Raw genomic sequence first — 23391 nt, forward strand, 5'->3', positions numbered from 1 at the left:
AGGGAATGGCAACCCACTCCAGTATTCTTGCCTGGAGAATTCCATGGAGAGAGGACCCTGGCAGTCCATGGGGTTGCAAAGAGTCAGGCATGACTGAGCGACTAACACACATACACAGATTTATTCTGTCAGTGCTAATTGCACTTTATTCTCTTGCATGTTCTATTACAACTTTAGCATGCATTCTTTTATTGACACTTTTTAAAATTTTTATTTTTTTATTTTATTTATTTTTTTGGATTTTATTTTATTATTTAACTTTACAATATTGTATTGGTTTTGCCATATATCAACATGAATCCGCCACAGGTATATACATGTTCCCCATCCTGAACCCTCCTCCCTCCTCCCTCCCCGTACCATCCCTCTGAGTCGTCTCAGTGCACCAGCCTCAAGCATCCAGTATCGTGCATTGAACCTGGACTGGCAACTCGTTTCATATATGATATTATACACGTTTCAATGCCGTTCTCCCAAATCATCCCACCCTCTCCCTCTCCCACAAAGTCCAAAAGACTGTTCTATACATCAGTGACTCTTTTGCTGTCTCGTATACAGAGTTATTGTTACGATCATTCTAAATTCCATATATATGCGTTAGTATACTGTATTGGTGTTGTTTTTTTTTTTTTGGCTTACTTCATTCTGTATATTGACACGTTTTTTTAAACCTCTGTTAGAGCAGCAGGATTTGTGAGTCAGTCCTGGAGTACTGTTTTTCTATAAAGGGTACTGGCTCCCAGGAGACTCGCTCTGAGCCCCTTAACTGCACGATTATTTCCAGTTTTTTTCTCTTGTCCTGGTATCTGTGATCTAGTCATTAACCATGCAAACGAGCAGTTAATAATCTCAGGGGTTAATCTCTGGAGAATTAAAGATGTAGTCATGTTCTTTGGGAATTAGGCCAGAAGGGCCCTCCTGGCACAACTGTTTTGTATGCTGAGCACGAGGGAATTATACATCTGAACCATGGAGCCGAGCTGGATCTTTATTATCCTATTTGAAAGTTTTCTCAGTAGAACCAATGAGATCTTTGTATAATGTTCACAATTGTGCCTAGTTTAATATTAAAAATTGTACCACACAACGAAAGATGACCCAATAGAGGAATAAGAAGATGGCATTGGCTGGGAAGTATTCGATATGAAATTTACAAATTCAGTTCACACCTGATGGCTACTGAAATAAAACATAAATCAGCTATCATTCTGTCATCGTTTGTCGCTCAGTCTCTCAGTGGTGTCTGACTCTTTGCGACCCCACGAACGGCAGCACACCAGACTTCTCTGTCCTTTACTATCCCTCAGAGTTTGCTCAAACTAATGTCCATTAAGTTGATGATGCCATTCAACCATCTCATTCCCTGTTGCCCCTTTCTCCTCCAGCCCTCATTCTTTCCCAGCACCAGGGTATTTTCCAGTGAGTTGTCTCTTTGCATCAGGTGGCCAAAGTATTGGAGCTTCAGCTTCAGCATCAGTCCTTCCAATGAATATTCAGGGTTGATTTCTTTTAGGATTGACTAGTTTGATCTCCTTACAGTCCAAGGGACTCTCAAGAGTCTTCTCCAGCACCACAGTTTGAAAGCATCAGTTCATCCTTACCATGTTTTATTTCTCCGGCCCTTCTCGGGCCGGAGCCACTTTTATAGAATCATGGAGTTGTTATTTTTTCTTGGAGACAGAACTGTTTGAGGTTCTGCTTTGATGTCACAAGATGAGAAGCTGTTTCCACGCTGCTAAGTGTCCTTCCGGGGTGCATGTCTGGGCGATGTTACATTCACACGCTCTGTACTAACTTACTAACCCCCTACCTCCCTGAGGCTCACTTCCACACCCTGCGGCTTTAAATTCTGGCAAGTGATGAACAGCTCTGAGAATGCAGCTTCATGGCCCTCAGACCCAGCTTCAGGCAGGAATCACTGGGTCACAGGGGTAGGTTTATGGCTTTTGATCTGTTTGTCCAATTGTCCAAGTGTGCGAAGGATGCTCTCTGAATCTGATGTACCACTTTGATTTGCTGCTGTTTTCTCCTGCCAGTTTGCTACGATAAGGTAAGAGAATACTTTGGACTTGATGGAGGGAGTCAGATTCGGGTCTGAAATGTGTTTTCTGCGTAACAACGAGATGGGACCCTGTGATGTAGTCTGGCAGGTGGGTACTTACCTTTCCTGAGAGATGCCATCTGCCTGGATGGAGAATGAGCCATGACACAAAGGTGCCCCGGGGGACATGGCCACAGTGGTGGCTGGTGTTTACGAGCAGGCATAAGGGACTGCTCCCGGCAAGCACACGGTCTGAAGCCACTGCCACAGTCAGTGGTGCAGGGGAGAGACGGGCCTTCTCTCTGGGTCCAGGCAGCCCAGGCCCCTTTGTGCTGCCACTCAGGAGAGACCCAGAGTCACCACCACTGCCCAGCCATGCTCAGGACCCTTGGGATGGCCCTGCTGGCCCTGCTCATCATTGTGAACCCGAGCCAGGCCAGTGGCTTCACAGGTGAGGGGTCTGGGCTCCGTGTGGGTGATGCTGGAGGGGCAAGGGCTCCCAGGAGAGGGTCTCCTGAGGACAACAGCCCTACCAAGAGTGGGGCAGGCAAAGATGCACCTGCTGGGAGAGTCAGGGACTGCTCCTTTTTGGGAAAACTTTCTGTAACCACAAAAGAGGTGATGGGAATGCTTCAGAATCAGCTAGGGGTGAGTGGGGTTCAAGGGCACGTTCTGAGTCATCGGGTCTGGGGTGGGACCCAGAACTCTGCATTTCTGCCAGTAGTACAGATGCTATAGGCCTGCTGAGAGTAGCACATGCCTGGAGATGGAGAATCGAAGTCTCTGGAACCTTGGCCCATTAGTCTTCAATTTACAGATAAGGGGAGGGAGACCCAGAGTGGCCAGGGACTCACATAGGGTCACACAGCTGGCCAAGGGCAAGATTTCCACCAGGACGACCCTGCCCTTGATCCTGACTCTGACCTCCTTTCCCCCACCAGGGAGGGGGGTTCAGGATGTGGGTCTTCCCACTCACCTGGGGCTCTGCCAAACCCATTTCCTCGACATTAAACGAGGGTGCTTGTGGCTCAGGGGGATCAGAAGGGTCGGGAACACATCCAGGGCCTTTGAGAGACACGTGTCAGCTGCCAAACACTGGGATTCACAAGCCCCAGATTTCAGAGTGCTGAGATTGCAAAGCTTTTAAGTCGTTTTCTCCTACACATCCATCTTATTCTGTTGGGGATTCACACAGAGCCCTTCTGAGTTCCTGCTCTCAGTTTCAGTTTTGAACTGGTTTAAAATTTCTTCACAAATTGGCAGAATTTTGTTATTTCTTTCTATGAACTGTGATTTTGTAAGGAAACTTGGTATTTCCTCCGGAATGAGTAACGTGCACATCATTCAGGCCAGTGGCAGGACAATGTCGGGCAGGGAATGTCGGGAAGCCAGATGAGATCTCAGGGGGCGTTTCGTGCACGTGAGGGCTTGGGCGGTGGCAGCTCAATGGTCCTTCAGGCTGCAGGTCTGTCTGCTCCCAGGTTCCACATACTGAGGCGACGGCCATGATGTCATTTAATCCTCCTACAACCCCAGGCACAGCTATGATTTTACTAAAGGCAAGACCAGGGCACCGAGAGGACATGAAATGAGGTCAGAGCCACACGGCTGGTATTTGTGGAGCTGCTGTGAGTGCTGGCCTCAGCACCCACCAGAGCACTTAGATTTTCTCCCTCTGGGATTCGAACCCGGGAACCCCGCCTTCTGTGCTGCGGAAAGGATTTGTTGAACAGCAGAATATGCCCAGTGGTTTCTGCGGTGGGCTCTGGCAAGAAGCCAGGCCTGGGAGGACTTGGTGGCCTCCAGCACAAAGTAAAAGACAAAGGAGAGGCAAGTGGAGTTTGGAAGATTTGTGTGTGTGTGTGTGTGTGTCTGTTTGTGTGCCTGTGTCTCTGCTTGTACGTGTGTCTGCTGTGTGTGTTTGTATCTATGTCTGTGTGCATGTGCGTGTGTCTGTGTGTCTGTGTGTGTGCATGTCTGTGTGTGTGTGCATGTGTCTCTCTGTGTGTGCATGTATCTGTGTGTGCATGTGTCTGTGTGTGCACACGTGTCTGTGTGTGTGGTGTGTCTGTGTCTCTGTGTGTTGTGTCTCTGTGTGTGTCTGAGTGTCTCTATGTGTTGTGTGTGTGTGTGTGTGTTTGTATCTGTGTCTGTGTGTTTGTGTGCATGTGTGTGTGTTTGTGTGTGTGTGTGTGTGTGCACGCGCGCATGCCTGTGTGCAGGAGGGCTCTGCTGAGGATCAGCTGGGACCTTGTCATGATCAGGCCCAGAGGCTTTCTGGAGGCAGAGGAGTAATCTTCATCAGTGGTTGCATCTTGTCTTCAGTTTAGATGAAAAACAAGGTCTAGGTCGGCCTCACCAACTTCTCCACGCAGGAAGTTTTGTCCTGTTCACCCCATTGCTCCACGGTGACCCTGCTCGCTGCACATCTTCTCCAGCTCCCGTCCCAGTCACCTCTAAGCTCTGGCCTCGGAAGCCGCCTGCTCCTGCCTCAGGCCACCCAGCCAGGGGCCTCCTGGTCCCTCCCAAGGCTTCCTGGGACACGCTCTTTGGTGGGTGCAGGTTGTGTCCACTCCCAGAGGCCTGGCCATCCCCAGGGAGGCCACCATGTGGCTTGGGAGTAGACTCGCTCTGGGGTGGTGGGATTCAGCACCCGACTCTGTCTGAAGGAAGGCTGCAGGCTCTCCCGCCAGCCTGAGCATGAGGGCTGGCTTGGCCTCATTCCTTCTGGGGGTCACCAACTCCCAAGCCTCGCTTTCTGCCTGCTTGTGGGCACCCATGGGCTTCCCAGGTGGCACTAGCGGTAATGAGCCTTCCTGCCAATGCAGGAGATGTAAGACATGTGGGCTCAATCCCTGGATCAGGAAGATCCTCTGGAGGAAGGCATAGCAACCCATTCCAGTACTCTTGCCTGGAGAATCCCATGGACAGAGGAGCTGGCGGGCTACAGTCCATGGGGTTGCAAAGAGCTGGACACGACTGAAGCAACTTAGCACGTGTGCACTTGAGCACGTGGAGGACAAAGGTGGGAGTCACCAGGGGTGTTGTGCTGGTGTGGGGATGAAGGTGATTTCTGATGTCCCCTCTGAGCTCTGCCCCAGAAATCCAGCTTCTCCCTGAAGGTTTACACTGTAACATAGAGCCCTGTCCAGTGGGTGTACAGTCTCATAGAGCTTAGAGCTCTATATGAGGTTGAATATATGAAGACGTAAGATATATTCAAGTCATTCATTCGTCCTTCACTGACAGCCCATGAATGCAGTGAGTCCCACACTAGCCTCAAACGTGGAGGGCACCCCATGGTCCCCATGTCAGCCCTGGGGTCTGCAAAGCACCACAGACTGGGGGACTTGGTGGTGGTGGTTTGGTCACTGAGCTGTGTCTGACTCTTTGCGACCCCAAGGGCTGCAGCCCATCAAGCTCTTCTGTCCATGTGATTCTCCAGGCAAGAATACTGGAATGGGTTGCCATTTCCTTCTCCAGGGAATCTTCCTGATCCAGGGGTTGAACCCGGGTCTCCTGCATTGCAGGTGGATTCTTTACCACTGAGCCACCAGGGATTCCTGGGGGACTTAACAGTTGAGATTTATTTCCTCTCAGTCTGGAGGCCAGAAGTTCAAGATCAAGGTGTGGGCACGGTGGATTCCTCCTGAGTCTGGGAGGGGGGTCTGTCCCAGACACCACGTCTCCAGGGGCTTGGGTCTACTTGTGGTTTGAGTGACCTTGGCCTGTAGGAGCATCACCCTGACCTCAGCCTCATCTCCCATCTTATCTCCCTGGGTGTATTCCTGTCTCTGTGTCCGTTTCCCCTTTGATAAGGACACTGGTCATGTTGCATTAGAGGCCACTCTGCTCCAGTATAAACTCATCTCAACCAGTTATGTCTGCAGAAACCCTACTTCCAAGTAAGGTCACATTCTGAGGTCCTGGGCCTTAGAACTTCAATGTGTGAATTTGGGGTGGGACACACTTCAGCCTGGATGCAAAGAGCTGACTCATTGGAAAAGACCCTGATGCTGGGAAAGATTGAGGGCAGGAGAAGGGGACGACAAAGGACAAGATGGTTAGATAGCATCACTGAATCAACGGACATGAATCTGAGCAAACTCTGGGAGATAGTGAAGGGCAGGGAAGTCCGTGCTGCAGTCCATGGGGTCACAAAGAGTTGGCTACGACTAAGCGACTGAACAACAGCCACCACCCTTCAGCCCATAATAATAGTCCCTGCTCCATGAGGCAGTAGAGGGTCCTTGGGCAGATAGAACACCCCAGGACCCCAAGCGAGCTGGTCCATGACATTGAGACACGGGGCTGGTAACAGCAGGTGCCACAGGGTATTGAGAACCAAGTAGTAATGCTGACGAAGGCCATGGGCATCTGTGCCCAGGAGCCAACCTCCAGGTGAAAGACATTCAGGGCCGGATAAGGCAACCTGGGTGTTTCACTGCAGACGCTGTGCCCTCATCTCCTGCTGACGATAGCAACAATCAGACTGTACTTTACCATCTATGCACGTCTCACATGGGCTTGACATGTGTGTTTATCTTCCATCTCATTCCAAAATGGGTGTCACTGCCAGTGTGCCCAGCACATGTTGGGCTGGCGTATTCACTGAGGGAACTTCTGTGTATTCACGTTGCACGTGACAGCCCTTACTGTGGAGATGAGAGGTGTGCACAGTGTCTCTGGCCTGGAGAGTCTGAGGACCCACAGCAGAGCCCAGGACATGAGCCCCAGATGCTTGGTTCCTCTGTATCCCTCCCTTCAATGTAGAGCACCGCTGGGAGGAGGAGCAGGCTGGGAGGTGTCTCCTGTCTTACAGAGGAGGCTTGCTCATCATAGGTGTCATGCTTTATCCCTTGAGTCTCCATGCCTGCATTGCCTTCTCAGATACAGGCCAGTGGGCAGACCCTCTGGGGTCTGCCCTGTGCAGGGATTTTGTTTCACCTGCTCTTGCAGAAGCGGGGGACTTGCAGAGGACCCCACAGATTGTTTGATCCTAACATTTTCTTCTCTTGTTTCTCCATCTTCCTCCCTCCCTCATAGAAAAAGGCCTCTCTCTGCTGGGCTTCCAGCTGTGCAACTACAGCGTGACCCAGAGCGTGCAGAGCGTGAAGGCTGTGCAGATGTCCCGCCTAACCCGCGTTCCCTGCGGGGGCTGGATCCCCTTATGGCGCTGCCCGAAGACTGTCTACCAGACCCGGTACCTGGCGGTGGAAGTTCCGGAGCCCAGGAATGTGACCGACTGCTGCGAGGGCTACGAGCAGCTGGGCCTCTACTGTGTCCTGCGTGAGTCCTGTCCAGTGTTGGAATAGCCACTGTTCACACCCTTAGCCCTGAACTGACTAGATCCTTCTGGAACGCTGCTTCTTGGCCTCTCGTGAGCAGCTGGGTCATTCAGAGGGCTAGCCCAAGCCCAGGGCACTGGCCTCAGCCCAAGGTTTCACATCCAGGCGTGGAGTACACGTTCTCATGGGTGCTGATGCTGCTGGCATGAGGCCCCACTTTGAGAACCTGCTGTGGGTGTTGGCTCTCAGACATGGCTGCACATTAAAGTCCCCAGAGCTTTAAAAATGCTGATGGCTGGGTCTCTTCTCAGAGACTGTGATGGATTCTGTCTAGGGCAGAGCTTGGGTACTGAGATCTTTTTTTTTAAGGCTCCTCCAGCAATTCTTAGGCTTCCCCAGTGGCACTAATGGTAAACAACCCACCTGCCAATGCAGGAGACATAATAGACCAGGGTTTAATCCCTGGGTTGGGAAGATCCCCTGGAGGAGGAAACGGCAACCCACTCCAGTATTCTTGCCTGGAGAATCCCGAGGACAGAGGAGCCTGGTAGGCTACAGTCGGTGGGGTCACAAAGAGTCAGACGTGACTTAGTGCTTAACAGGCACAAATGTGCACCAGAAATTCTAACCGGCGGCTAAGTTTGAGAACCAGAATTTGTATCTCCTCTATGTTGGCAGCCAGGTTTTTCATTCTAAAGACTGTGAAATCCTTATCTGAACGCCAATCTGTAAGAGATGGAAAGGGGCCCCCAGGGGCCCCTAACTGTCCAGAGGCCTCCAGGCCCTCTTATCCTTTCTGTGTGATTTAAAGATGCTTGGGGTGGTGATCAGCACTGGTGTGGCTGGTCCGGGCTATGTCTGAGATTGAGGGGACCAGGCTGTGTGGGAGTTTGGGGCTCAGCCTCTTGGCCCAAAGGGAACTTCCCAGAAGACTTCTTCCAGGGCGAGGGTGCAGGTGGGTGCATGTGTGAATGTGGGGGAGGTGTGACCGTTACTTTGAGTCAGTTCCAGAGCTAAGATGGGTTTCTGAACAGTCAGGAGGTTGCCCTGTCCCCACACCCATGATGGAGGGGAAGCGAGATGGGTGGGGCTCCGTGGGTGGCCATGGGGCACCCTGAGACGTGAGGGCCACCACCTCCAAAAGCAGAAAGTGCCAGCTTGGGAGGGTGCAGGGAGGGTCCCAAGTGCACCATCGCCAGGGCCGGAGGCCAGGACAGGCAGCAGGCTAGGTGTGGACCCCGCACCCCCAACCCCGGGGGCTATAAGATGTAGAGTCGGGAATCAGCCAGACCCTGCAGATGGTTGCGTGGGTGGAACACAGAGTCCTTCTGAGCTTGCCCTCCCTCAGGCCCCCAAAGTCCGCAGAGGTCAGGAGAGCTGACATCTCTCCGCTCAGTGGCCAGACTCAGAGATGACAGGACAGCTCAGAGAGAGCAGGTCCAGGAAGCTTACCTCTCCCTGGAATTTTGAAATGATACCACGGCCACCACCAGTAAAGCTAGGAAGGGGCAGGGGGCGTCAGGTCTGGAGCTGGGCAGATGCTGTGCATTCATGCTGGTTCCTTAAAGGGAAATTTGTGGGCGTTGTGTGTGGAGGGGCTGTCCCTTGGTTCTGGGTTCAAAGAGTCTCTTCCTGTGCTGAGTGTGGGCCCCTCTCCACTCTCCCTGTCTCTAAGGGCCACATGTACAAAGGGTGGTGCCCCTGCCCTGGGAGCACCCTATTCCTGGGGGTTTGCCATGTTGGGGAGGCCTTGGATGGGGCTCATGGCACTTGGTTTGGAGCATCAGATTCTGGTTGATGGAGGGGCCATCCTGCCTCACTCACCTTCACTACACTTCCCACCTGCTGGCTGTCATGGGGCTGGTGAGGTCACAAGTCCAGAAGGCCAGAGGCATCCTCGGCTCCACCCAGGCCCAGCGGTCACGTTTCTCTGCACTCTGCTGCCCCGCAGCGCTGACAAGCAAATTCTCCCGGATAGAAGGCAGGGAGGCACCTGCCGCACATGTTTCTTCCCAGCAGACCAGCCTCTTGGGGACTCAGCCCCACTTGTAACGTGTTAACGCCTTTAAATAGAAACTCACCAGGCAGGAGAGGCCCAGAACATTCTAACTAGAGTCCTGTAGGCAGATCTGCTCTGGGAACTGCAGATCGTGGGGTGACTGATGTTTGAGGGTGGGGACCGGGTGGAGGTGCTGGGAGTGAAGGAAGGAGCACTCACCCAGAAGGCCCCTCAAGCCCCACAAAGGGGGCTGAGATGGAGTGGGGGGTCCGCAATCCTCCTGGACCTTAAAAGGGTCACTCCAGAAGCAGCATGGAGAGGAGCCAGTCAGGAGCCCCGAAGGATGGAGAAGAGAGAGGAAAAGGGGGCTTGATTGAGGGCATCCTATAATGTTCAGTGGAGGCTCCTCCTCACTACTGGACAGGAGCTGATGGGGACACAGCCCGGGGAAGGCGAGTCCCTTGACCAAAATGGGGCAGACTTGGGCCTGAGTCTCCCTGACCCCCGTCGGGTTCAGTGTGTGGTGATGGGCCCAGAGCCCACTGGGAAAGTCCCGGTTTGGTGTCTGGACCCCACTGGGCATCGCGGCTGCTGAGGGGACTGGTGTGTGAACACAGAGCTGGGGCAGGGACCTGCAGCGCTCATTTGCTATGGCTTGTAAGGTCCCTGGTGAGCATTTGATTCCCCCCACCTCCAAGCTCAGGGGCACCATGTGGGCAGCTGGAAAGTACCCCGTCAGAAGAGTTTACACCATGGGTACCAGCAGCTCAATTCTCTCCACGCCTGCCTGGCTTCTCTGATCAAAGCCTGAATGTTGGACCAAAGTTGGTTCTGTGATGCCTCCTGACAGCCTGGCTCTTTGGAACTGGAAGTGAGAAGTCTCTGGAAGTGATGTACCGAGACCTGTGCTGGGGCTGACCGTCAGGGAACCAGGCAGAGGCCAGACCCTGAACGTGCTGGCCAAACGCGGCTCACCTGTGTGTGGGGCTTCTCACGTCTCGGCAACCTCAGCTCAGGGGTCTCATCTCAGCAGCACCAAAACCTCAGCCTTGCTGAGGATCTAAAAAAGGGAAGAGCATTATGAGAGCATGTGGTATGGTTTTCAGTCTAGATGACCTTTTCAATTTTTTTAAGTCCCACATTTTGAAAGCAATGATAAGCCATACGTGGTTTTAATTAAATGTCTCCTTAAAACACAAAAAGGAATACACAAGCCATGGAGAAAATTTGGAAACAAAGAAGAGAGAGAGAGAAAAAAAAGGGAAATTGCCCATAATCAACCCCCTCCTTGCCCCACAAGAATAACCACGGTTAACATTTTCTTCTAGTTTCCTTCAGGGCAGACGTTTTACAATAGCAGGGTCACCCTGTTGAAGACATTTTATAGCACGCTTTCACCCCTTGGCAATTTATCTGGAACATCTTCTGTGTCAATGGATCGCATTCTCCAGCATGATTTAATGCCCACAAGGCATTACCTCATAGGGATGGATCAGCACTCAGCAATCTCCTACCACTTAATATCTCGTAGTTTCCAATTTTTTTTCGTTATAAATAATGCTGCAATGAGTAATGTATGGTGCAAACACGGCTGCACACAAGTTGGAATATTGACCCAGGATGGATTCCTCAGAGGAGGACCGAGCATCACAGTGGACACTCAATACCTGCTGTTCCTGCATGGCTGGTCTCCTTCACACAACACGCCTAGGACCCCGCTGGACTGGGAGCCTACCCCAAACTTCCCATCTCCTGGGCTGATGGCCAGGGTCCCTTTGAGGAAAGAGGATTCTGAGGAGGGTTATAATCTGATTATCCCAGAGTGGATCAGATTCCCCAGCCCTGGAGAGTCCTCAGGGCTGTGGCTCAGAAAGCTCTGCCTTATCTCATTGAACGTGCCTAACGTGGGATGGCCAGGTGCTGGGCAGTCCGGAGGCATTGCTTGTGTTGGGTTAGGGAAGGAGAAGCAGATTTTTAACTTTCTACCAAGTCGGAACTGTTGACTGTTCTCTTGGGCTCTCCGTAGGCTGGCCAGCCCTGAGGGACAGAGAGAGATTACCAGCAGCCTTCCAGTTAAGACAAACTGTAACTCGAAAACGCTTCTGTTGTGAGCAAGCAAGCATTTTGGGAAGTCAATTTTTCTTTGTGTCCTGTATTTTCCTTTCATTTAGATAAACCTCTTGTTGTTCAGTCGCTCAGTCGTGTCCAGCTCTTTGCAACCCCATGGACTGCAGCACACCAGGCCTCCCTGTCCATCACCAACTCCTGGACCTTGCTCAAACTCATGTCCATTGAGTTGACGATGCCATCCAACCATCTCATCCTCTGTCGTCCCCTTCTCCTCCTGCCCTTAATCTTTCCCAGCATCAGGGTCTTTTCCAATGAGTCAGCTCTTCGCATTAGGTGGCCAAAGTATTGGAGTTTCAGCTTTAGCATCAGACCTTCCAATGAATATTCAGGGTTGATTTCCTTTAGGATTGACTGGTTTGATCGCCGGTGCTGTCTAAGGGACTGTCAAGAGTCTTCTTCAGCACCACAGTTCAAAAGCTTCAGTTCTTTGGTGCTCATCCTTCTTGGTTTAGAATAGTTTTAGATTTCCAGACAAAGATTTGTAAAGACAGTAAAGAAAGTCCCCCGCCTCCTCCCCCAGAGTCCCTAATGTTAGCTCTGACATTTCCGGGGTGCATGTACCAGCAAGTACCAACCCTAGTGCCTTACTGTTAGCTCTACTCCATGCTTTATTTGGATTTCTGTTCCCCACTGTAACATCACTTTTCTGTCCCAGGAGACCAGGTTATTAATACATTTAGATTCATGTATCAAATACCTTCAGTGCTGAGGTGGTTGGTTTTTATGATGGATGAGAAAGCACAGAGCTCCGGATCCCTGGTTGGTGGCCCTCCAGGGATTCCCGCATTTCCATCCCAGCCCCGCCTTTCGGGCTGCCCTGCATGTCTGTTCTTCACACCCCAAAACCTTCCCTGTGTGGCCGCTTCTCCAGGACTTCAGACATTGGACTAGCCACCAAGACAACTAGGAAGTGAGGAAGGAGCCAAGGGCAGCGTGGAGAGGAGAACACTCCTGAGAGTGACCGCCAAGCCCAGACTCGGCTTCCACAAGGAGAGAGCTGACGGGGACCCTCTCTGCATGTTTCAGCAGCTAAATCTTCTTCTCCTTGGCTGATGCAGCTGCCCTGGTGATGTGTTCCCAGCAGGAGGGGCCACTCCCCTTTTTTTCTGTCTGTGGAGCATCCTGCAGAGAGCCCAGGGGACCCCAGAGGACCACTGTCAGTACTCAGCACTTGCCTTCCACCAGGCGAGCCCACAGGTCTCCCCAGGGGCGGGTCCTCCTCAGCTCTGTAGGCGTCCTTCCAGAGCGTGGTTGTCACACCTCCTCTGACTTTCCAGGGGTTTGAGGGGCCTGGAGCTGTGCTTCTGAATGTCGTGTGGGACACAGAGCCTTACGTGGATCTGGGTGGGAGCCGGATGGGTTTGAGTGACATTCATGCTGGCATGGAGCACTTATCCCAGGGTGGGTAGCCAGACCTCATGCAGGCCCTTTCTCGGATGCTGGCACTGGGGTCTCACCTTCCTTGTACTTTTCTTCCTGCTGCTCTTAGCCCCCTGGAGCTCAGGGCTGTGAAGCCTTTGGTGTCCTGTGCCGCCCTCAGCTCCATCTACTGCTGGGCTTGCACAGACCCACAGATTCTCCCAGGGGTCAGTCCTGCTGCCCCCAGTGCCTGGATCCTGAGTGTCCCGTAGCATTGGCTCATACCTGGCCACCTGCCTCCAGCCAGCTTCCCCAGGTTTCAGCTCTATCCATCCTCTGTGCTTTTCTATCCCTGAATATGGGCACCTGGCTCCTGGCTAGATCCCCTAGGAGCCTGCAGATTCTTAGATAGTTCTTACCTTTCTTAGATCTCTAAAAGCTCTTTTTCTTTAAAAGCCCACTCATGACTCCCCCAGATCCCTGGCTAAGGGTCAGGGCACCGGTTCCCCCGAGTCTCACATGGTGGCTCCAATGACATCTCGCCGCACGCCCCACCCCTCCATCGTTTTCACTTCCTGTGGGCTCTTGCCTGCTCATCTGCATCATCTACCTGGAGCTGTATCACTCCAGGCGGAGCATGTTGTGAGTGGTGGCCCTGCCCTTGCCCGCATGTCTGCATCATCTGCCCAGAGCTTTATCACTCCAGGCAGAGTACGTTGTGAGTGGTGGCCCTGGAGATGTGCAGCCCACAGCCATGCTGCCTGATCTTGGTGGACCTCCCGGGAATTGACCAGAGGAGGGGACAGCCCAGGCTGCCCACATTTCCATGTGTAGGTCCCGAAGGCGTGCCAAGCTTCCCATCTGCACAGCAAAACCCTGGCTGTGCCTGAGCCCGTTCTTCCCGCAGCTTCTCCCAGGAATGGGGCCAAGTGGATGACCAGGCCTGAAGCCTTCTTGAAGCTTGTTCTTTCACATCCTGTCCTGTCTGTCAGTACGTCCTGTGGACAGTTGCAGCTGCATATTCCCAGGATCGGAGGCTTCCCGCTGCCTCCACCCATCACCCTGGTCCAGCCTGCACCATCTCTCACCTGGAGCATAACAATGGGCTCTCAGACAGGCCCCTGCCTCCCTGGCAGCCGGGACACAGCTCAGACGAGCAAGTCAGACTGCTCTCGTGGAGGTCAGCGAAGCAGGATAGGGGAGGGAAGGAGCGGAGGATGTGGATGACTTCATGGCGTTGGCAGAGGGGTGGAAAGGTGGTTTGTCAAACTACAGGTACTGGGGGCTCTACGTATGATGTGCGGCAGCTCCAGTCCCCAAGAACCACCTGAGGGTCCTGGAAGATGGGGACACGGAATAACGTGAGATGGGGTCAGAATAACGTGAGAATCTGGGCAGGGCAGCCACGGTGTCCCCTTCACTGCAGGACTGCCCTGACCCTCCAGGCCCCCCGTGACAACACCAGAGGGTTTTCCATGACCCAGCCCCCCTGCTTACCCACTATGCCATCACCAGGCCCACTTCTCATTCTTGCCTTACCCCTCACTCTGCACACAGCTGCCCCCTGCCCAGGCATAAAGGCTGACGGTTTGCAGGCTCCCCCACCTCCCTGGCCCTACAGACGCTCGTCTCCAGTGCAGTCTTCTTGCCCACCTGCTCCCGGGCCTTGCCTTCCTCCCTGCAGTGTTCATCTGCTCAAACTCCCATAGTTCTGTTTGTACACTGGCCCCCATCCACTAGGCTCTAAGTGTCCTGAAGGCAGAGACTTTGCCTCTGGGCTTCTGCTGGGTCCTGGGCACCTTGTGCTGGGCCTGGCACATAGTAAGTGCTCAGTAAATACTGGATGAGTGAGTGAGCTGTTAAGCTGCAAAGCAGCAAGGGGGCCTCTCAGGGGGTGGTGGGGGCCTCTCTACACAGACTCCTAAGGCCAAGAGAGAGGACACCCAGGCCCCCAGCCAAAGTTGCCCTCCTCCCAGAAAAGTCAGTCAGGCTGCATTAGAGTCAGAGCAAACAGTCTTAATGGCTGCTCTGCAGGGCATGGTGAGGCCCTTGAGCGGGTTGCTCTGCATGCCTCGGAGCCGCAGATGGATCCCTCTGCCCAGAGGCATCCGGATGCAGCACCACATGGCCCGCTGGGATTCTAGAGCCAACACCACTCATCACTCATCACCTCATCACCTGTTCCCCCAGCCCTGAACCGGTCTCAGGAGTTTGCATCCAGACCTGGGAGCTGCCCAGTGGTGGGGCTGGAAACATCCACCTTGCTGTGCACTCTGGACGCTGAATGTCCTGGTCTTCAGAAGTGCTGCCCCTCATCAGGGGGCCACCGCTGCTCAGCCCCTGCAGCCCCAGGTAGGACAGGGGCCTGATCTTGGAGGAGGGGGGAGTGGGTTTCCGGAAGCAGCTGCTTGGGTTTTACGGGGAGCCTACAGCCTGTGTCTGGCCTGCTTCACTCATCAATATCTGGCCACTGACCTCTGGGGGGAACTGTGCTCACAGATGCCCCAAGTGGGGAAGACGTTCCTGGAAGAGCAGGTGCCTCAGTTTCCCCACATTGCCAGGGGAAGCCCTTGGGGCCCCGGTGAGTTTGCTGGGAGCTGAGCTGTGTCAGAGCTGGGCGGTGTCGGGCTGTCAGCTGGTGCAGCCCCATGGGGACCCCCCTGTCTGGCAGGTCCATGGCCTGGTTCTCAGTGCAGGCCCCTAGGAGAAGGCGTTCGTCAAGGTTCAGAGACAGGGAAACACACATTTGTGTACATTTTATACAGGCTTCCCAAGCGGCACTAGGAGGTAAAGAATCTGCCAGCCAATGCAGGAGCCACAGGAGACTCGGGTTCAGTCCCTGGTTTGGGATGATCCACTGGAGAAGGAAATGGGAACCCACTCTAGTATTCTTGTTTGGGAAATCCCATGAACAGAGGAGCCTGGTGGGCTATGGTCCATGGAAACAATCGGAATAACTGAGCACGCGTGCATCATATTATATATGGTGCAATATATATTGTAATTCATTATTTATTGATATGTTACATATAGTATATATAATTTACTGTATTATATTACAGGACTTCCCTGGTAGATCAGCTGGTAAAAAAAAACCTGGCTGCAATGCAAGGGACCCCAGTTCGATTCCTGGGTTAGGAAGATCCTTTGGAGAAGGAATAGGCTACCCATTCCAGTATTCTTGGGCTTCCCTGGTGGCCCAGCTGGTAAAAAATCTGCCTGCAATGCGGGAGACCTGGGTTCAGTCCCTGGGTTGGGAAGATCCCCTGGAGATGGGAACGGCTACCCATACCATCATTCTGACCTGGAGAATTCCATGGACTGTATAGTCCATGGGGTATTATATTACATATATATATACTATAAATAATATATACTGTATTTTCTAGTATCAAAGTGAAATTAAAGTGTTAGTCTGTCAGTTGTGTCTGACTCTTTGTGATCCCATGGACTGTCATCTGCTGGGCTCCCTTGTCAATGGGACTGTCCAGGCAAGAATATGGGAGGGATTGCCATTCCCTGCTCTAGAGGATCTTCCTGACACAGGATTGAACTCGGGGCTCCTGCATTGCAGGCAGATACTTTACTGCCTGAGCTACCAGGGAAGCCCATCTAGTATACACTGTATGTAATAATATATTATATAGTATACATAGGATTATCTGTAATATGAGAGGAGCGGGGACGGGAGGTGGGGGAATGTGCCACACCGCCCCAGTGACCTCTGACGGCCCCACCCTGTCCTGGGCCTGTGGCTCACCCATGTTCCCTCGCGCAGCTCCAGAGAGCAACCGGGAGGGTTGCTGGTACAACGTGACAGTTGTGGTGAAGATGGACTTCAGGGAGCTCCAGCAGGTGGACCCGCGGCTTCTGGATCACATGAGGCTTTTGCACTCCATGGTAGGTCGGCGGGAGGAAGGGGCTCCATGAGTGACCCCAAGTGACTGCCTCTGAACCAAACGTGAGATCTTCCTTAAAAATGGCTTGAAAGAGGTATGATTTTTCATGCAACAAAATGCACTCTTACAAGCGTGCAGTTTGGCATGTTTTGAGGTATCTAATATACAAGCCCTGCACCCTCATGGCGCGGAGCAGGGAACCCCTCCTCTCTCCAGGGTCTGTTGCTTAAACACAAGGGTGCCGGGTGCAGCCTTCCCAGGCCCTGGAGCTGTACCCTCGAGTACCTCCCTTAGGGATCCCAAGTTCTGGCTCCCGATTGAGGGAGTATCTCAGAAGTTTGCAAGGTGCTGGATGAGGCCTCTAGGTAGGGCTCCACCCCCTCAGCACCATTCATGATTGGGGCTGGACAGGTCTTTGCTGTGGGGCTGCCTGTCCCATAGGATTTTGCAGCAGGCCTGGCTGTAAGCACAAAATGTGCCCAGCTGTGACAACCAAAACTGTCTCCAGGTGTAGCCACAGGTCCCCCGAGGGGTGACACTGGCCCCCGGGGGAGCCCCAACCTAGACACAACTCAAACTTTCTGGCGCCTCAGCAACACCTCCAACCAGCAGGATATCTTCACCTGCTGGGTGTCCCCCACAACCCCCACCCAAGTTCTAGGAACCCAGCCAGCAGGGGCAGGCACTGCTCGTCACCTACTGTGAGGTGCCTGCCCTAGATGGTGGTCTGACCTCAGGCGGATGACCCACACAATCCCCCACATGTTGCGAAAGGCCCTGCACCTGGTGAGATGCTTGGCCACTGCCTCTTGAAGTGCTTGATGATTCCTGAACGAGGGGCTGCACATTTCCCCTGTGCACTGGGCTCCGCATGGTGTGGCTGGTTCTGCCTGACCATCAGGCCCCACAGATGTGTCTCATGTGCCATGACATCAGACCCAGAGTTGGATGGGATGAGCCCAGTTAACAGAGGGCACACTCCCTCGCCTTGCTCTGGGCTGTGCAGTAACTGGTTTGAGAGGTATTCTCAGTCATCACCTTGACCCAGAAGTGTCCTTAACTGCCCCCACTGGAAGAGATTTCTGTCTCGCCTTAGCTTGTTGCAGAGTTTGGGATGCACAGTAGGCCAGTAAGAACATGGCCAGTCTGCAGCCAGATTGCCTGGATTCAAATCCCAGCACTGTCACTCATCAGCTGTGTGACCTTGGGCAAGTTACTTAACCTCTCTGTGCCTTAGATTCTGTTAAACAGAAATAATCATAATCTTACCTGAGACAGTGGCTGTGAGGTTGAGACAGTCCATGTAAAGAGCTTAAGATGATGCTGATCTGGGTAGGTTCTGAGCTGGGGCAGTTGCTGGGTTTTGTATGTCACTGTCTCCTGTCGCCCTTTATCTCTTCGTGTGTGTAAGCTTTGTTCCTCGCTGCTGGAGGGGCCTGTCCACACGGGCTCCTGACTGTAGCAAATGTTAGGCACTCTGACTAAGGGGTTTGCAAGAGGCCGGTGTTGGCTTTCTGCTCTGCTGACCCTCGTGAAGGGTTTCAAGCCTGCTGAGGAGGGCACGGGCTTTGGTGCCCGCACCCAAACACGTTCTGGTTCCCTGGGGAGACTCAGGAGCTTTTTGGCAAAGCCCGCTTCAGGGTTCTCCTGGTGGTCATGCTGCTTTGCCTGGCTTCCCAAGGCAAATAATACCTTGAGATGTCAAGATCCTAGACTGGAGCAAAAGGAAGTCAAGTGGAATAAGAAAAGGGATCATTACACTTCAGAAAATATCAGACGTGACTTGACACCTAATTCCAGACCTGATTCTCTGCTGTCAGCTGCAAGGGGTGGTGGTGGGGTCCCGCACTGACCCGTGTCTCTTTTCGGGGCTGTCGTGGCAGAGCGCACAGGCAGGGGTACGTGTCAGACCTCTCCTTGGCTTCTCCCTGTGTCTTCACACCATTCCCTTCTGCCAGTGTCTGTCTGTGTCCAAATTCCTTGGTGGAAGGACACTAGTCACATTGGAGCAAGGCCCAACCTAATGAGCTCATCTTAATAATTACATCTGCAGCAGCCTTGTCTCCAAATAAGGTCACATTCTGAGGTGCTAGGACTCCAATGTGGGGATTGTTTTTTGGTAGCGGGGGACACGATTCAGCCCCTAAGTATTTATAATCCGGTTTGCAGGACTTTTATTGGAATGAAGGCAGAAGTGAAAATATTGTAAAGATTTCTCTTTTTCGCACAGGTGAATGATGCGTGTGTGCGTGTACCGTGTGTATGTATAGCTTATAACATGTCTGGACCTCCGTCCTCTCCCAGTCTACCTGATGGGGTGCCCTTCTACCGCGTGATGCTCTGACCCTGGTTTCACAGGTCACCAGTGCTTTGCAGCCACTGGACACCACTGTCCACCACCTGCACTCGGCCGGGGAGGACACCTCCACCACAGTGTCCTGGCTGCTGCTGGGCCTGCCAAGGCCGATGCCCGTGGCCCGCGTCTCCGCAGTGCTGGATGGCATGGTGAAGCGCATCTATGAAGTGATCGATGTCCAAGTGCAAGGTGGGGCTCCCTTCAGTGGTCCCCTTGGGTCAGGGGCTGCAGGACTGCTAGGAGAATCATCCAGTTGAGGGGGTAGGGTGGACTCATCTCTGGCTCACTCTAGCTCGAAGTTTAAACTCTAGATGCTGAAGCCAAGACTTGGAGAACTGATTCTGTACCAGCATCGCCTTCCTCTCCCCTCACCCCACCTTGTCCACCTCTCATGACGGGTTTCTCCTTCCAACCAGGTGGGACTGGAGGCTGAGTCCCAGAATACCCTACAAGTAACCCGCGTCCTCTGTTCTTAGGGTCCCAAATTGCCCTCTAGTCTCTTTCCCACCCTTGCCAAGGACATCCTTGTATCTAGAAGGCTCTTTTTTAAGATTTCTTTTGGCCATGCCGCATGGCATGTGGGATCTTAGTTCCCTCACCTGGAATTGAACCTGAGTCCCCTGTATTGGAAAGCAGATTCTTAACCACTGGACCATCAGGCAAGTCCCCAAAGAGTCTTGAACCAGACTTTACACAGAGCTGAATTTGGTGAAGCACACCAATGTGTTTCTGGAAGAAATTACCTGGTATTTGTGTGTGTGTGTGTGTGTGTCTATGTCAGGGGTCGGCAAACTTTCTGAAAAAGGTAAATTTTTTTTACCTTCTAGTAAATTTTTAGTAAATTTACTAAAAATTTTTAGTAAATTATTTTGGGGCTGTGGGCCTCACGGGCTGTTTCAGCTGCTTAGCTTTGCCAAGTGGCATTAAAATAGCTGTGGCCAGTCCATGAGCAGATGGGTGGACTTCAGTAGAGGGCTCTTTTGAGCTACAGGAGGCAGCTGAAGATTGCTGTGGCCCTGGGAGGGTGGCTGCTCTTATGAGACAGCTCATGCCAGGACGCTGAAGGCCATACACCAAGATGCCAGAGTCCGCAGCCTGGGGAAGGTTCTTTTGCTGCTGCTGTTGTTTAGTAACCAAGTCGTGTCTGACTCTTTGAGGGCCTGTGGACTATAGCCCACCAGACTCCTCTGTCCATGGGATTTCCCAGGCAAGAATCCTGGAGTGGCTTGCCATTTCCTTCTCCAGGGGGGTCTTTCTGACCCAGGGATGGAACCCACATCTCCTGCATTGGCAGGCGAATTCTTTACCACTGAGCCACCTGGGGAGCCTGGGGAAAGCTCTAATGATGGCCTTTAATTATCTTCAAATTCCACAAATGTTCTTGAAAACCAGACTGAGCAGTGCCCATAAGCCAAGCACTAGTCTTGTCTGTTCTGACAGGTTTCCATCAGGGGGACCCTGAGAACTTCCCTGTAGGTGAACAAGGAGGGATTGTATCTTGATCACTTGCATCTCCTGGGGGAGGGCATTGGAGAGCATCCATTATGGGTGCAGCTTGAATTGGGTGGTTTGGGAGAAGAAGAGGTGAGGATGTGGGGCTTGTTCTAGCTTGGGTGCTGTCCCAAAGCAGAGGCAATTCTGTGATTGGGATCTCAACAAATCTTACCCACAGGAAGGGGCAGCCAGCATGAAGATGTGCTAGGGTTGGTAAAGAATGAGTAGCCCATCACTGTGGCCAAGACAGGGGGTTGGTAGTTAGTGGGCGATGCTGGTCTTTTTCCATATGGCTTAGATAAATGGTCTTGCCTTCTGTCACTCTGTCCTGGTCACGGAGAAGCCTGGTTGCCTGTTCTGAGCTGTGGTCCCACCAGATAGGGGAGGACCAGGCCCCTTCTGCACGGCAGGGGCTGCTCTACCCTCTTTCCCCGTCCACACACTGCTGTACACAGGGCTGATGCTTGGGGAGGAAGCCCGGACGCCATGAAATCAGACTCAACACAGCCCCAAAGTGATTTGCTCAGGCCACAACCATGCACTGAGCTGCGAGCTGGCTGCTCCGGTGGAGGAGGCTGTGGCCAAAGAGGCCTCTGGGGCAAGGCGTCAAGAGGGCCCCCAAGACCGCAGCCTCACCCACTTCCTCAGCTCGTGTGACACACATCTCGAGGTTGACGGGGATGGCTCCGATGAGCGTCCTTACCTGTTCTCCTTCTCCGCAGATGTGAATGAATGTTCCTATGGTGAACTCAACACCTGCTCAGGGAGGGAACTGTGTCTGAATGTGGAGGGCTCACACCAGTGTGTGGGTTACCTGAAGTCCCCCGACTCATCTCCCCCGGGGCTGGACGGCACGTGTGCAGGTGAGCAACTGGGCTTTCCGGGTGGGGAAGAAGGGCCTTAAGGAATCTTCCAGGCCGGACGGTCCTCTGACAGCAAGACCCTCTCTTCTGCAAAGAGGGAAAGACTGGCTTATCGAAGGGAAGGCTCACTTAGTTCTTTTGAGCGTTCTCGACCTCGTGGCTGGATATTCGTTTCTTTTTTTTTATTATACTGGTTTTCCATGTTGTGTTAGTTTCAGGTGTAGCAAAGTGATTCAGTTATATGTGTGTGTGTGTATTTACATGATTTTTCAGATTTTTTGCCTTATAGGTATTACAAAATATTGAGTAGAGTTCCCTGTGAAAGAGTGGGATATTCTTATTCTCTTTGAGTTAACAAATGTTTATTTATATGCCATTCACCATGCTGCTGCTGCTGCTGCTGCTAAGTTGCTTCAGTCGTGTCTGACTCTGTGCGACCCAATAGACAGCAACCCACCAGGCTCCCCCGTCCCTGGGATTCTCCAGGCAAGAACACTGGAGTGGGTTGCCATTTCCTTCTCCAGTGCGTGAAAGTGAAAAGTGAAAGTGAAGTCGCTCAGTCGTGTCCGACTCTTAGCGACCCCGTGGACTGCAGCCCAACAGGCTCCTCCATTCATGGGATTTTCCAGGCAAGAGTACCGGAATGGGGTGCCATTGCCTTCTCCGATTCACCATGCTAGATGCTGGTAAACATTTATGAATATGGTGTGACAGATATATGAACAGGTCATAATCTTTGCTCTCGGGGAACTCAGTAGAGAACATGCCAGATACTCTCCAGGCTGGTATGAAAACAGGATGCCTGTATAATTTATTGTTTAAACTGGGACTCTTTAAGAGTGAAGGCAGCATGATTACTACTTACACTGGGTCCCCAGGAGTAACCTGGACTGTCCATGGGTTGGTGTGGTCAACTCCACACCAGTTTAAACTGGTTAAAAAAGCAGTTGAAAGCAACCAACTGGATGGCAAACAAAAGTGCCGAGTGCTGGTGGACACACCTGGAAGGAAGTCCTACTCTGTGTGGGTCTGGTCATGGGGTCATCTGTGGGAGCCAGGTATGAACAAGCTGCTGGTGTACGTGACTGGCTCCTGTAAGAAATCACTGTATTTCGCAAAGAGCTGAGTCTAGGTGGTGAAAGGCAGCAAGGAGAGACGGATTCAAGGAACATTTTAGAGACTGAAGCTTTGGGACTCACTGATTAAAGAAATGCAGAAGAGGAAGAGAGGAACAAGGCAGCGTGTCTGGTTGTAACCATGAATAGAACTAGGAAGACTAGGGTTATTACAATCATGTTGACAATAACAGTTTAGACTGAGATGGAGATGAAAGCGGGTGGAGATGCGAGATGCTGACTGTGCTGGATCATTGGGGCTGGAGCTCAGAGCAGGGCCTGGGATGCAGTAAACCTGGGTCGTCCTCGTGCAGGTGGCATTTGAACTCTGGGCTGGTTGCGAGAAGGGAAGGAGCCCTGTATTTAAATATCTTCCCAGGTGGCTCAGTGGTAAAGAACCTGCCTGCTAATACAGGAGACATAGGTTTGATCCCAGGGTCAGGAAGATCCCCTGGAGGAGGAAACGGCAACCGACTCCAGTATTCTTGCCTAGCGAATCCCAGGGGCAGAGGAGCCTGGCGGGCTACAGTCCATGAGGTTGCAAAGAGTCAGATGCGACTGAGTGACTAAACGATACCAGGAGGAGGGGCTTGCAGAAGTGAAGTGAGGTGGAAAGAAAAGCAGGAAAGATGATACCCAGAAGTCAAGAATGGGTGATGATTTACAGACATTTACCAAGAAGGGGCTCAGAGACATCAAGCAGAATTTGGAGAAAATATGGACTTCCAGTTCAGTTCAGTCACTCAGTCGTGTCCGACTCTTTGCGCTTCCAGGAGGGTCTTATTTAAAGACGGTGGTGCCAAAACATATCTGTGTGCAGTGGAAGGGACACACTGATTCTCACAGC

At 52.4% G+C, this 23391-nt stretch overlaps 1 protein-coding gene across 1 annotated transcript in view; it reads left to right on the top strand.

The window, feature by feature from the left end:
- Nucleotides 1-2196: 2196 nt before the first annotated feature.
- UMODL1 (uromodulin like 1) overlaps nucleotides 2197-23391 on the top strand; it is a 75552-nt gene continuing 54357 nt past the window's right edge. Inside the window, exons 1-6 of the mRNA XM_061426032.1 lie at nucleotides 2197-2492; nucleotides 7088-7330; nucleotides 15008-15169; nucleotides 16596-16717; nucleotides 19075-19261; nucleotides 21289-21421. Of these exons, the coding sequence (XP_061282016.1) occupies nucleotides 2204-2492; nucleotides 7088-7330; nucleotides 15008-15169; nucleotides 16596-16717; nucleotides 19075-19261; nucleotides 21289-21421 (1136 nt within the window). The 5' untranslated portion in view covers nucleotides 2197-2203. The remainder of the gene's footprint in view (nucleotides 2493-7087; nucleotides 7331-15007; nucleotides 15170-16595; nucleotides 16718-19074; nucleotides 19262-21288; nucleotides 21422-23391) is intronic.

This window comes from Bos javanicus, chromosome 1, assembly GCF_032452875.1.
Source record: "Bos javanicus breed banteng chromosome 1, ARS-OSU_banteng_1.0, whole genome shotgun sequence".
NCBI lineage: Eukaryota > Metazoa > Chordata > Mammalia > Artiodactyla > Bovidae > Bos > Bos javanicus.